The sequence below is a fragment of the Fukomys damarensis genome, unplaced genomic scaffold (assembly GCF_012274545.1).
Source record: "Fukomys damarensis isolate Sample0158 unplaced genomic scaffold, DMR_v1.0_HiC HiC_scaffold_37, whole genome shotgun sequence".
Classification (NCBI taxonomy): Eukaryota; Metazoa; Chordata; class Mammalia; order Rodentia; family Bathyergidae; genus Fukomys; species Fukomys damarensis.
The window spans coordinates 7013376-7028668 of record NW_022900949.1 but is presented as its reverse complement, the minus strand read 5'-3'; the positions used below and the strand labels follow the sequence as shown (position 1 = coordinate 7028668).

General features: G+C 48.4%; 1 protein-coding gene across 1 annotated transcript in view; it reads left to right on the top strand.

Annotated features, from left to right (window-relative positions):
• The window catches only part of Adgre1 (adhesion G protein-coupled receptor E1), a 116954-nt gene that overhangs the window by 42962 nt on the left and 58699 nt on the right, over positions 1–15293 (top strand). Inside the window, exons 10-17 of the mRNA XM_033759845.1 lie at positions 1627–1826; positions 3753–3923; positions 7101–7295; positions 8393–8628; positions 9935–10001; positions 13054–13145; positions 14518–14686; positions 14800–14988. Coding sequence (XP_033615736.1) covers positions 1627–1826; positions 3753–3923; positions 7101–7295; positions 8393–8628; positions 9935–10001; positions 13054–13145; positions 14518–14686; positions 14800–14988 — 1319 coding nt within the window. The remainder of the gene's footprint in view (positions 1–1626; positions 1827–3752; positions 3924–7100; positions 7296–8392; positions 8629–9934; positions 10002–13053; positions 13146–14517; positions 14687–14799; positions 14989–15293) is intronic.

The window sequence follows — 15293 nt, the reverse complement described above, 5'->3', positions numbered from 1 at the left end:
ACCAGACACTGGTAGCTGCTATCCCACCCACTGCTTCTATGAGATCGACAAGTTTTTTAGGTCCCACAAGCAAATGAGATCATGCGGTGTTTGTCTGTCTGTGCCTGGCATATCTCACCTAACGTAGTGCTCTCCGGGGTCACCCAAAATGCTGCCCGGTGAAAGGTCTTTAGAAAACGTGACATATATATGCAATGAAATGCTATTCAGCCATAAAAAAAACAACTTATTTTACCATATAGTTTTACATTTTAAAATTTCAAATTGAATTTCGACATAACATTTTGTTTAGTATATCATCAAAATTATTTTTTTTTGTTTTTTGCTCTTTCAAAATGCAGTTACCTGATAATTTCAAATTATATATACGGCTCACACTGTATTTCTACTGGACAACAGTCATCTATATCGTGGTCAGCATAGTCTTACCCTAGAAGGTCAGCTAGGAGATTTTTTAGGCCTTGTGTACAATACGGCCCAGCCTGCTGTCCTTTATCTATAGTCAGCTCTGTAATACTTTCAGTGTGAAACCACAAGATGAAATGTGGGAAAAGAAATTTAAACTAAATCCTGAGAACTATGTAGAGAAAGAAAAAGCAAACATCTTAGGGAGTACAAGCAACAGCTCTGCAGAGAGAGAGGAAAAAAAAAAACCCCTAGGCATATTCATGGAAGTAGAAAGTGGGGCGAGGTTAGAGCAGCAAAAATGCTGGGGAGACTGGGACGGAGATGGCGGGTGTTTGATCAAAATCGGTTAGTTTACCCTTTCTCCCGAGGGCACAGAAAGCCTTGGAGTCTTCTGTGCAGAGTTGGGGTTCTGAAGCGGTGCTCTGGCTGCCAAACAGACGATGCACTTGCGGGGGTGTGGAGGAGGTCGGTGAGGAAGCAGGGGTCCAGAGGGAGAGGTCAAGGTGCAGCTCAGGCTGCTGAAGCCAGAAGTGGAAAAGGGGTCATCAGGGCTCATCGAGAGGGAAGAATCTGGTTTTGGGTGAAGTAGAAACAAAGGAGGATTCTCCGAGTTCCAGGATGGGTGACTTTATTTATGGAAAGAGAGGGACGCAATTAAGAGATGGACTCAGAAAAGCACTCAATGCGCGTGATGTCTCAGCGGACTTCTAAGAGTCCCTCCCTCGGCTTGTAGGAATCCTGGGGCTTGGGCCAGACTGGTGGGGACAGGAAGAGGCCCCTGGAGACGACGAGTGTTTAAAAAGAAAGCACAAAGCCCACAAGAGAGGTCAAACAGGAATAAAGGTGAAGGTGGAAGGAAAACTTAACACCCACCACTGAATGCCCTGTCCCTTAAAAGTGAAAATTCAAATTTATGCCTAAATGCAGATAAGATTTCTCACGGTAATAGCCACTCGGGATTTGCTTAACAACAAAACAAAGCAAAACTGCACGATTCTCACCAGGGTCACCAACCTGGCGGTTCACTGCCAGCTCCATCCTCAGAGTAAGGCAGTTTTGACGCTTGGAATAGTCCAATGCGTGCGCATGCGCGTACGTGCGCGTGCGTGTTTGTGCGTGCGCGTTTGTGCGTGTTTGTGCGTGCGCGTGCGCTGGCCCTGGCGCGTCCTTCCCAATTTCCTAGCTAAGCTTTCCCACTTGTCTTTTTCATCTGGGCAGGGACCGTTGGAGTAGCTTTTGTCTCCTTTGCAAACATGGAATCCATTTTAGATGAACGCTTCTTCAGAGACCCCCAGGCCGGCTGGGGCACCGCGGAGAGGAAACTGCGCATGAGCTCTCGTGTCGTTGGGGGCATCATGACCGGGGAGAGGAAAGACAACTTCACAGAGCCGATTGTCTACACCCTGGAGAACATTCAGGTAGTGAAGAGTCTGAGACCCCAGTCTGGTCTTCTCCCGAGAAATTACCATTCTCCCAGGGGCTGCGATTCTCATTTTTCTAAATTAAACATTTTTATTCTGAAAGAATCTTAGCTTCGGTTGTGAGAAAGGGTACCAAGCAATTCCGTGTAGTCTTCCAAATGTCCTCAGAGGTGACGGCTTGTAGAATTATAGTCAAACGTTACAACTGAGATCCTAAAATCGATGCAACTAGATACAGTACGTGTCCGGTACCACGATAGTTTCTCTTTGGATCTTTTGAACAATTTAAATTTAATTTAAAAGTTACACATAAAATCCTAACTGTACAGATTAAGGGGGTACCACCTGGTGTTTTAAAGTATTGACACACTGTGTTTATACATATTTATAGAATACAGTATGATGATTTGATAAAGTATACAAGGTGTAATGATCAAATCAGGGTAATCATAATTAGCATTTACAGAGCCTGTAATTATCACTGCTAAGTGTTGGAAAACGTCTGACTCTTCTGTTTATTTACGAGGATTGATAAATTGTTGTAGTCTCACCTTTCATTTTCCATAGGAACTATTCAGGCAGTTGTGTTCTACATTTGCTTGCAGTTTAAGCCGCGTCCCCATAGCTGTCTGCAGGAAAATGAGCTTTCGTATCTCCATCTAGTGCTGCTACCTTCAGCACTGGGCTAGATGTAGGCGAGATTGGGAGACACGGGTGCAGGAACATTCATGGGCTATTTATTTACCTTAAGTAGGGCCCATTTGGCAGTGGAGACAGGACAGCTGTGCACTGAGATACCAGCATTTTCCTCCATTGCCAGTGGACCATGCACACATCTTTATGCCCCCAAGGCTCCTTTCTTCCAGTGCTGGAGATGGAATTCATGGCCTCACAATATGCTCTGCCCCTGAGCTGTGTCCCAACTGTACTTGTCGTGGATTATATAACATCTGTTAAAGGGACCCTCAGGAGCCCAGCTCCTTTCATTTTTCAGCCACACCAGAGGCTGGGGGTGTCCATCTGCATTTCCTGGGACAACATGGTGGTTGGTGGAATGAGACTTGATCCCTTTGTTTCCCCTTCGCAATAACCCTCCCCTCTACTCCCACAGCAGTTGTAGATGTTTTCCTGAAACTTCTCCCCGACTCTTGACTTGGTCTTCCCAAACGTGGTTTACTTTGCTGATAATTGTCAGCATAAATACCCTGATGAGATGTCCTGGGGCATTCTCCATCAGTCTGTCAGTATTCAGGTTTGATGCTGTGCTTCAGTGTGCAAAAGCAACGTGTTTATCTCCTTCTGTGCTCTCCACTCACCACAGGCTTATTTCACTTCTGGAAATGCACTGGTGTCCTTTGTGCCTCAGGACACTTGCACATGTTCCTTCTGCCTAGAATGCTTGCCTTTGCCACCTGTATAAGTACACCGCAACTTTCGTGTCTCAAATGTCATTTCTTCAGTGACACCGTCAATGCCTGTCTATATCACAAGATTAACTACTGTTACATACTCTCAAGTCATACTGTTATTTTTATTGTGACTAAAAAGGTCTCTACTATTTTCATATTTCCTCTCGTCGTACTGTTGCTTTACTGGGGGATGGGGCTGTGCCTGCTTCACTTACCAATATCTCCCGTGTGCAGCACTGATAAAGGCATGCCGTAGGCTCCCAGTGAAATCATCATGAGCGACTGCAGGAGTGACCGTGTGGCCAGTCTCAACCCAGATCTGATCAAAGGAGGCATTTGCTTGTCGCACTCACGCTGTGGGCAGCAGCGTCAGAGAGGACTTCACTTCACTGTGTTTGGAAACAGAATTCTCTGTCTCCATGCTGGATCTTTGGGCCCCAGTGGCTCTTGAGGTTGGTCCCAGGTAATTCACTGGAGAGAAGGTCTCAAGTCACTGGGCCCTCCTATTTTGCAGCCAAAGCAGAAGTTGGAGGAGGCCATCTGTGTTTCCTGGGACACAGATCCTGAGGACGGGAGGTGGACACCATCCGGCTGTGTGACCCTGGAAGTGTCAGAGACTCACACCAAGTGCGGCTGTAACCACGTGGCAAACTTGGCAGTCATAATGGCTTCTGGGGAGCTCACGGTCAGCACCGATGATCTTTTCTTTGGGTCCCTGGGTGTGTCCTCAAATCCCTGGGGATGTCCCGTGGCGCCTCGGTTCATAGACTAATCTGTTGTGTGATTCTGGAAAAGACGGCCATGTTGGTCTTGGTGCGGGAGAGGTGGCCACCGTTGTGTTGGTCTCTCAAATGCAGTCTTCGCAAAGAGAAACAAAGTTTTGTCAAAGGCTTCCGTTTGTGGACCACACTGTTCACGAACAAAAGCATTCTTGAACCGAGGTGCCACTGTGTCACCTTCTGTGTGTCCCTTATGGTGTCGGTGGTTGTGGGAAGCAGCCACGGGGACAGAGGGACACATGTGCCGTGCCTCTGTCCTTCGGGAACGCACGACCTTATAGGGAAGGCAAAGAGTCAAATATAAAATCAGAAACAATGGCCCTAAACAGGTGCAGGCACCTTAAGATTCATAGGTCCTATTTCCTAAATGCCTGTGTGGGCTGGACTCTCTGTTTAACGTTACTGGTTCTTAGGCGCATTTTACAGGGTGTGAGATTGAGGTGTGCCTTGCCGTGAAGCCGGTCATTGATGAGGGTGAGATTTCTGCAGAATTTCTCCAGCTATAAAAAACTAACAACAGTTCCGAAACTATGCCACACCGCACGGAGTGATTTTATTGCATAAATTCTTCACCCGAGTCATGAACCCTTGCAGTCTAGGGTTCACAAAGTTGCCAATAAATCGAGTGCTGGGAAGAGGCTTACAAGGCAGAGTGGAAACAAAAGTGATGACAATTAAGACTTTCAGGCACCCCCGATCCAAGAGACACATCATTATTTCATACCGGTGCGTTAAGTATATCCGTTAAAACACATGGCCTTTTGGATTATGACGATTTATATTAGACACAAGCATTCCCATTTGTATCAAGTGTGAATGTTATTCATGCACTGTGTCTGTACTCTGGTCATTTGGCAGGAAGTCTCGAGTTTCTCTGTTTGCATTGGCGCTTACCTCTGGTCCCAATTCTGCTTGGGGATTTAAAAATATTTAATTATCATTTATATTATTTATTTTAAGTACGGATAGCAATAATAATATTTATTTATATCTTGTTACATATTGTTATTTTATAACTCATTGTGTCCATCGTGTGTTGCAACAGGCATGATAATGCCTCTGGTTGACGATCTTACCTGGGGCTTACTTTAGGGGTGGGGGCTTATATAATGAGCATCTTGAAAAATCAGGCTAGGGCTTATTTTCCAGTTAGGTCTTATTTTCAGCGAAATAGGATAAATATATGGAGAAAGAGAGAGAGAGAGAGAGAAAATGAATTCCCCAAAGCAAATATACTTATTATGAATCACCAATTGATACTAATATAAAACTTCTAAAAACTAATAAACAATCCTAAAATTCACACGGAAACACAGAAGTCCCAGAATTGCCAAAGTAATGCTGAACAAGAGAACAAGGCTGGAAACATCGCAATACCTGATTTGAAATCATACTGCAAGACTAGAGTCATGAAAACAGAACGGTGCTGCCGCGCAACTAAACATCCAGAGAGGTGGAATAGAATAGAGGACACAGAAGCAAACTCAAGTTACTGCAAGCATCCGATTCTTGACAATGGTCCAAAGAAAAAAATGTTGCAGAAAATAGAACCTCTTTAATAGACAGTGCTGCGGAAACCGGATATCCGTATTGAGATTGAAACTCGGTCCCGCTGTCATCCTGTACAGATCCATCCAGTGCCTCTTTTTTTTGTACCAGGGATCAAACTCGGAACCTTGCGCTTGGGAGGCAGGCAGCGGTACCGCTGAGCTAAATCCCGGCCCTGTACAAATCAATTCAAAATGGACTTAAAGGGAATGGGATTTACCTCAGTGGTTCCGGCACCTGCCTTGCAAGTGCAAGGACCCGAGTTTGATCCCTGGTACCAAAATCTTGGTTTAAGACCCGAAGCTTTGAAATTTCTGGAAGGAAATATAGGAGAAACACTTGAAGTCATATGCACAGGAAAAAAACTTTCCTAAAGTAGGACTCCAATCACACAGGAAATAACATCAAGAATCAACAACAGAGACTGCCTTATGTTGAAAAGCTGCTCACAGCAAGGCAAATACAAATACATAAATAAATACCCCAGGACCTTCTGGTGAGGGTGTAAGGAAAAAGGAACCTTTCTACGCTGCTGGTGGTAACATACATTAGCTTATCTTCGACGGAAATCAGTAAACTTACTCATCAGAACAGTAAAGACAGAGCTACCTATGACCGTGCTGTGTCCCTCTTTGGCATATACCTGAAGGAAGCAAATCAGCATTCTGTAGAAATAAGTGCACATCCATGTTTACAGCGGCACAATCCACAATAGCCGAGATACGGAAACAGCTCGCCAATGGATAAATGAATAAAGAAAATACTGTATGCGCACAAGATTGTCCATAAAGAAGAATCAAAGTATATCATCTTCAGGCAAATAAATAGAACTGGAAATCACCATCTTAAGCGAAATAAGCCACACCAAGATACACGTTTCCCCTACAAGTGGAATGTAAAATGAAATGAAAAGTAGAAAGGATATTCTTATTAGACAAAGCAAAGATAATAAGGGGGAAGCAGGAGGGGAGGTATAAAAAAGGTAATCGAATGGACACGATCAAAAGATATGCATGTATGAAAAATACCACATCTAAACCCAATACTTTGTAAAATAAATATGCCCCAATGAAAATACCTTTAAAAAGAAATTGTTCCTGTCCAGTCCCTTGTGCCCCTATGCAATGAAGGACTGGAGAGTTGGAAGGTAGAGTCAAAAGCTCCCTCTTAGCTACAGAAAAGCTGGTATTTTCCCTGTTCTTTCTCCCCAGCCTTTCGTGGAGCATCTCATTGGCCAACCCAAAGATCATCATCCAGGAATTTAACCACGGGGGGTTCTGGGAAATGTAGTTTGTGGATGTCCAGCCCCCAAACAGGGTGGAGCATATGACAGGGTGGGAACGAGTACTGAGGAATGTCACTGGGCTGGAACAGGTGACACTGAACAACAGTATGTGGTTCGTTCTGAGTGTCAGAGGGAGCAAAGGCCCGGAGCCCTTTCTCCCAAGATACCGGTCTGGCCGACTTCCTTTCTGCCTGTGGGTGGCAGACAGGACTTCCACGCTGAGGCTAACAGCTCATCTCCTTCCTGACAGATGGAGTTCGCCTTGTATGTCATCAGCCACGTGGGCATGATCGTCTCCCTGGTGTGCCTCGTCTTGGCCATCGCCACCTTCCTGCTGTGTCGCGCCGTTCGCAACCCCAACACCTACCTCCACCTGCACCTGTGCGTGTGTCTCTTCCTGGCCAAGCTTCTCTTCCTCACCGGCATAGACAAGACCAACAGCCAGGTCAGCACCCCTCGAGCTGTGCCCGTGATCTCCTTGCCTCTGCTCGTCCTCACCCCGTTCTCACTTGGGGCCTTTGCACATGCTGGGCCCCCGCCCGTCACGCCCCCTCTCCGGCCTCTCACCTAGCAGACTTCTGCTGGTGCCTCCCTGGCCCCATCACGAGTTCTCATGCTCCCTTCACTTGTTGGTTCACCGGTGATTCTTACCCACGGTGACATCGCCCCTGAAGAGAGGCGTGAGAGCGTCCGGAGACACTGTGGCTATGGCAACTGGGGGCGGGTGCTCATGACGTCATAGATAAGGGACGCTGCTACGTCCCCCAGGCCCCGCAGATAGGAATGGGCCGCTCAACCCCTCCCCATCACGGTAGTCCCTGTCCTTCCCTGGCAGTCACTTGAAGCCGCGGTGGCTGTGGGCGCTGCCCCATTGGTCACGTGACTGAGAGCCCCGCGAGGGCAGGAACTTGGGCTACACGCCCGATACGCAGGGGAGTCCCGGGCTTCCTCCCCAGGAGCCCAGACTGAATGTGCGGTGAGATCGTCATGTTTGGTGCATTCTCTGTACCCCGCTCTCTGTGGGAGCGTTGAGCTTCGCAGCCCCTTGCGTGATCGAGGCTGCCGGCACCCGCTTCATCACCTGGGTCACAGCGGGAGGAACCATCAGTAAGGAGGCAGGAGGCGTCTTCAGCTTTGTGAACAGCACGGCTGTGTCCCGAGTGCCCCACTCCTCCAGGTGCCACCACAGCAGTCACTGATAATAAATAAGTGGGCATGGCTTCGCACCAATAAAACTTTATTTACACGGTGAGCAGTCAGCCCATGGGCCGTAAGATTGCTGAACCTGAAACGCCCTCGTCTTCAGAAATTTTTCAGTGTGTCCCGTTTGGCCACAGCCTTCCCAGTTTCAGCTCTGCAGATCACGTGTGCTGGGAAACCCCTCTGCCGCAGACCAGGGGGATGAGGGGGACCCATCACTGAGGGGGTCGTGCTGTAGTTCTAGAAATACGAGTGGGGGGCGTGAACGATGGCGTTTGGTGGCCCCGCTCCACGTGGTCCCCGTCCTTTTCTCTCCATCCTCCACGCACGCGCCTTCCTCAGACGGGCTGCGCCGTGCTCGCGGGGCTCCTTCACTACCTCTTCCTCGCCTGCTTCTTCTGGATGCTGGTGGAGGCCGTGGTGCTCTTCCTGATGGTCCGGAACCTGAAGGTGGTGAATTACTTCAGCTCTCGCAACGTCAAGATGCTGCATCTCTGCGCCTTTGGCTACGGGCTCCCGGGGCTGCTGGTGGTCATCTCTGCCGTTGCCCAGCCTCGGGGCTATGGGATGCATAACCGGTGAGTGGCTTTCTCCCTCTCCCGGAAGCCCCTGCTGCCAGGGTTCACAGTGACGATCCTTGCGGGAGAAGCAATAACCCTAGCAATGAACCTGCTGGTCCCAGATCCCCCATGTACAGTAACACAGGTTGCACACTGCACATATGCAGGAGTCATTAATCGTTGAGACTCATTCCGGGTGGGACTTAGGACAGCCTAGCTTGATTTTGTTTCTTCTTAGATGTGTCCATTGCAACTGCTAAAGGAATGTGGCTGTGCCATTGTTCACGGGGGAAGAATGTTTTTTAGGTGGTCAAAGTTGCAAACATATACCACATTTCCTCTCTGCACTCAGATGTGGGCTGGCATGTAGGCCTCTTTGGTAATTTAGCTCTTGTGGATTGAGATGCTATAAACCCAGGTATGCAAGTCTCGCTGCAGTACGATGACTTTATCTCTTCCAGGAGAGGAGTAACTGGGTCAGATAGAATTTCTCTTCTTGGTTTTGTGAGGACTCTCTGCACTGTCACCAACTATAATAAACAAGACAAAGTAGAAAAATACGCATTTGAGACCTGACAGAAAGAGACACTGCTTCCTCCCTCCCATAATTCTGGGCTGCCCGATTCATGCTGGGCTTTGCCCTGGTTGCTGGTTTGTTACAGAGATGACCATAGCCCCCATGTTCCAAACACTCGTAGTCTTGATAAGGAAGAAAATTTTCAGACACAAATGACCGAACGAGATAACTGATGATACAGAAAGCCGCTGTTTGAAAATGAGATGAAAGCCAGGTGCGGTGACACAAACCTGGGATCCCAGCGCTCCCAGGGCTGAGGCAAGAGGGTCGCCACGAGTTCAAAACCAGCCTGGGCCACACAGTAAGGGCCTGTCTCAAAAACAAACAAACAAGCAAACAAACAAACAAACAAAAAACCACTAAAAAGAAATACAGGGACTTCTGCTGTGATAAGACACTTAGCTGAGGAGGGGTGAGAGCGGCTGCTCACTGACTTGGAGCTGAGATCTGAACCACAGTGTGTGAGTAGAGTTTCCACAGGGGCAGAAGGGATGACAAAGGTTAAAAACTGGTAACGAGCTTGGCCTCCAGCCCCGGGCGAACTTTCAGGGGCATCCGCCCAGGCAGATTGTCTCAGAGAGGCTGCATCGTGGTGCAGTAAATACAGTAAGGCAGCCTGGTCCCTGATGAGAATTTCCATCCGATCTCACCCCTCAGCGCTGTCCCGTTGGCGCATTTGTTGATGCCAGAATAACTGCAAGGTCAGGATCTGTGGCCTCTGCTCACACCTCTCATTTCTCTCCGCAGCTGCTGGCTGAACACCGAGACGGGGTTTATTTGGAGCTTCCTGGGGCCAGTTTGCACAATCATAATGGTAAGCAGGTTATTTTGTGAGATGCGTTTTGGAACAGGAGCAGGGAGGCCCAGGAGATCGGGAAAGTACAAGACTGAGAAGCTCCCTTACTCCTCTCAAAAGAATTCTTTTGTTATCCTTGGCTTTAAGTTCATATTTTTTGACTCGTGACACTGTTGGTGCTGGAATAAACACACCTTGCGTAAAGACCAGGTGTGCTGAGGCAGTGAAAGTTTACAAGCGCGTAACAGGAAATGGTAATGGTAAATGAGACTGATTAGCAGAAAGGGCAGAGCGCAGTGCTGGTGAGCTGGACAGAAATGTCCCCAGAGGTGCCTGCAGTGTCCAGGGGTGGTGGACGGAGTAGGAAATTGCCGCGAGGTCCCTGAGTGGTGACCGGAAGGGAGAGGACCTGGGGCCCGGCGGCAGCAGGCCCGACAGGAAGTTGTCAGGAGGTCTGGTCTGGGTGGGCCATGCAGGGAAGTCACTGGAAGGGGACTTCAGTGTCCAGAGGTGGCCTTCAGGACGACAGTCCACAGGGCCATGTTCTGCACTCCGTTATTGCAGGGAGGGAGTTTTCCTGAGGAATCAACACCGGTCTGATGTGGTTAATTTGCTCTGTTCAGTTCCCTTTAGACAGTGCGTCTCTGCACACGCTGGTCCCTGTCATTTTATCACAGGCCTTGGGAACGAAAAGTACTGTTTCTGGAACAAGGTGGCGATGCCCTTATTTTTCTCACTGTGAAAACCCTTGCGCTCTTTTCATGCACCTCTCCAGTTTCCCTCCCCACAGGAAGATGTGCATTAGAACCAAATTCTGTATCGATGGTGCAGAGAGCAAAAAAGCATCGTAAGCCCTGAAATAAAAGCAAGCAAACCGAATAAAGTCTTTTTACTGGCTAGAACTCCACTGACCATACAATGCATTTTCTTTTGCGATGCATCCGTTGATGATCTTGTTGGGCCTGGGCCGGGCTTAGCCCCTCCAGACCATCAAACACAGTGAAGGCTTGGCTGCACCCTTAGCCCCCGTACCAGGTGACAGATGTGGTGTGTGGTGGCATCAAAGAAGGCGAGTTGTCAGCCCTAGTCCATGGAGCAGGTGTCTGCCGGTGCTCCGAGCAGGGGATTTTACTGCAGCCCAACATCGCTGCCATTGTGTGAAGGAGGCCAGTGCAGAGGCCCCAGGGGCCAGCGCGGGAGGACAGCGGCAGCTCACCCCTCACCCTGTGTCCATTTCTGGCAGCTGTCACACGGTTCATAAATGTGCTCTTGCTTGTGAATATTTGAGGATCCAGATTCTCCAAATGGCAGCTCAGACTGGCTCAGGAGGAACGGGTGGCCGTGGCAGGCCCTCTGCCACAGTGACCTTCAGCCACCCGTGCCCTTCTCTCACAACCTCTTGGCTGTATTGTTCGGCAGGGATGACACACGTGACTCTGCGTCTTAGGAAATATTGATGCATTGGAGGCGTGAAGTATAATGACATCCATCATTGGAGATCTGCACCTCTACCTAATCCATTTTAGTGCTCACTTTTCCCCATTCCCCTGCCCTCCCTTCAACCATTCCACCCCTGCCTATTTACAAAGACTTCGTTTCCGTTTTTTCATTTTCTCATTAATTCCATTCCCCTCTTTCCCTTCTCCTGCCCCTCCCACTTCCCCTTCCCCTTTGTACCTTTTCTTCCTATTTCACATTATCTATTATACATACATCGTGATCCTTATTTACACTTTCAGTTTCTCACACCGCAGAGACTATTCGGTATTTACATGTGTGTCCTATTTATTTCACTTAAGAGTATCGCCTCAGTGTGCATCCATTTGGCTATAAATGCCTCTAATTTCTTATTCTTTATGACTGAGTAGTACTCCATTTTATTAAAAATAAACCCTACATTTTCTTTATCCAGTCTCCAGTTGATGGGCAGTTGGGCTGTTTCCAAGTTCTAGCTATTACAAACTGTGCCTCTATAAACATGGGTGAGCATGTATCACTGTGGTATGATTATTTTAATTCTTTTGGGAAGATGCCCAGCAGGGGAATACCTAGGTCAAACGAGACATCTGGTCCTAATTCTTTGAGGTGTCTCCATACTGATTTCCACAGTGGTTGCACCATTCTGCACTCCCACCAGCTGTAAAGCAGGATTCCTTTCTCCCCACAGCCCCACCAGCATTTGTTGTTGGTTGATTTCATGATAGCCGCCATTCTTTCTGGGGTGAGGTGGAATCTCAGTGTTGTTTTCATTTGCGTCGAATGATCGGTGATGTTGAACATTTTTTCATATGCTATTTCTACTTCTTTGAGAAATATCTGTTCATTTCAGATGCCCATTTTTTGATTGGATCTTTAAATTTGGGAGGTCTGATTCTTTGAAATTCTTTATATATTCTAGACAGTAAACTTTTATCTGAGGAACAGCTGGTAAATATTTTCCACATTGTAGATTGTCTCTTCACACTGTTGGTGGTTTCTCTTGCTATGTAGGAGCTTTTTTTTTTTTTTGGTACTAGGAATTGAACTTGGGACCTTGCATTTGCGCATTTGCCAGGCAGGCAGGAGAATCACTGAGCTAACCCCCCCCCCCACAGAAGCTTTTTAATAAGAAGAGATCCCACTTGTTGATTGTTTGTGCCAGTTCATGGGCAACTGAGGTTTTTTTATTCATGAACTCTTTTCCTACACCAGTGTCTTCAAGAGTTCTGCCTAACCTCTCTTCCAGCCGTTTAGTGTTTCTGTCTTAATATTTAGATCTTTAATCCATTTCGATTTTAGTTTAGTGCATGGTGAGAGATATAAGCCTAGCTTTAATCTCTGGCAAGTTGAAATGAAATTTGTAGGGTTGTATGTGGGTTTTCTGGTGTCGGTCCTAAGTTGGAAGTGGGGAAGAAATTAAGGAAGTTGTCATTTACGAATGCAGGTTCAGTCTACCCGAGGTCATCGCTGGGAGTGTCCCTGGTTTGTTTGCTAGAGGCTGAATCTCACAGTTCTGTCCTTACAGGCAGCCTGGCCTGGCCCTTATGCGTGTGGGTACCCAATCCTGGGCCCCTTCTGTTTGCTTCTGTAGATCAACTCCGTCCTCCTGAGCTGGACATTGTGGATCCTGAGGCAGAAGCTTTGCAGCGTCAACGCCGAAGTCTCAACACTCAAAGACAGCAGGTACAGCCTCTGTTCTTTCCTGTTCTTCTCTAGCGTCTGCTCTCTTCTGGCAAAAACCCGACAAGTTCCCTGGGCACGCTGCGTCTGCGGCTGTCCTGTCGCGTTCTTGTCACTGAGAAACAGCGCCCGTCGCCTGTAGCATAGAGTAGGATGGGTTTGCTTTGGCTCGCGGCGCGTACAGCTTGTGGTTCACACCTGTCCTGCACCAGGTGCGGAGGAGTGGCTCATGTCATGGCAGCTGGAGGCGCAGCGCAGGGAGGAGCCAGGGAGGAGCCAGGGAGGGCGAGCACTCCCGGGTCACAGCCCCCCCAGTGACCCAGCTCTCCCACCTGGCCCCACCCCCTGACGTGGCGCTGCCTGCGCTGTGCCTGTGGTCCAGTCGTCTCCGCAATGCCCCCTCTGAGCACACGAGGCTTTGGGGGACGTCGGGGTAGAAACCAGGACAGCGCCCAAGACCGAGGGCTTGTGAGTCTGGCACAGATTGTTGTACCTGAAAATCCACAGCTACCGTTGATGAGCTGTGTGATTTTAGGAGAGCTACGGGTCCCCTCTGTGAGGACCTCAGGTTCCTCCTCTATCATATTGGGATCTTAATACTGCTGCTTTATGGCCCTTATAAAGCATTTCACACAGTTATTGGAAGCCATGAATGTTACTCGATTGCAACTATCAATGAATTCTTTTTTTTTCAACGTATTCTTGAATACTTAGACGTGTATATTTATAAGAATCAGAGTTTGTTTTATTTTGTTCTTTGGCTTTCTTGTTCTTCATTATGGCTGAATGGTGCCCCACTGAGCGGACATTCCATTTGGTTGATCCCTACGTCTTTCTGTGAACATTTGGGTTGTTCCTCTGTGTGAGGAGGGTGCAATAGGGGAATGACCGCTTAGTAAGTGTCCAGTTTCTGAGGTAATAAAAATACTTACAGCTATGTAGCGGTGATGTTTGTATGACCTCAGGAATATACTCCGTGCTGCCAGATTGCACACTTTAGTTAAAATGGTGAGCTTTGTGTGAAGTGAATTTTACCTCTGTAGAAGAAAGCCTTTCTGGTATTTTATACTGTGGTTTCACCCATCATTTAATGTAACCCAAATTTTGGGGCACCCAGATCCTTCTAAATTTTGATGAATTAAAAAAAGAGAAATCATTCAACACTGCATCTGCGCATCTTTGTACCATGGGTATCATAAGCAAACTGTATTGTAATTGTCTGCTCGATTCCCCTACATCTGAACCTTGAAACTGTACTCCCCCCTTCTCCCCACCCGGGTGGGGCGCACGGCAGCAGCCTCAGGTCCTCTGAGCGTGGCCCAGGAGAACGGTGCCACCCCTCGCGTCCTTATGCTTTGTAAATCTCCCCTCCCAGGCTGCTGACCTTCAAGGCCTTTGCCCAGCTCTTCATCCTGGGCTGCACATGGGTGTTGGGCATCTTGCAGGTGGGCCCCGTGGCGGGCATCATGGCGTACCTGTTCACCGTCACCAACAGCCTTCAGGGCGCCTTCATCTTCCTCATCCACTGCCTGCTCAGCCGCCAGGTATGCGGCCCCCGCCTCCGTGTCCCCTCCCCGTGCGTCCTCCAGACTCCCTGTGCCGGGACCACTTTCCTGCGTCCGGCCCTGCTGAGCTTCCATGGTGTCTCCGTGTCCAGGTACGAGAAGAGTACAGGAGGTGGCTCATCAGGAAGACCTCGCCCAGCTCTCAGCCCCAGACCTCAGGGATGGTCCTGTCCTCCACACCCTCCTCCTCCAAGATGGCGAAGGACTGTGCGTCCTCCACAGACTTTGCTCTGAAAGAGGGCTTGGCAGGCGGTGACAAGCCACACCAAGTCTCCTGGGAGGTAAGGTGGGTGCTTGGTTACTCATTGAGTCAGGTGTGGGGATGGAGCTGGGCGGCCTGGCTGCTGTTGTACCAAGCCAGCGAGTGCACCAAATACCGGGACACAGAGAAGACGGAAAGAAGTGTATTTCACACGTGCGGACTCCACTCTCTAAGAGAAGTGAAGCCCCGTTACAGGACTGTGCATAGGTTTTACGGGGATTTTCTAAACAAAAAACTTCAGATGTGGGTCAGGGCTGTCTCACAGCTGCAAAAGGGGTGAAGCTTCAGATACCTTTACTTACCTTACACCTGTCTTACAGGGGT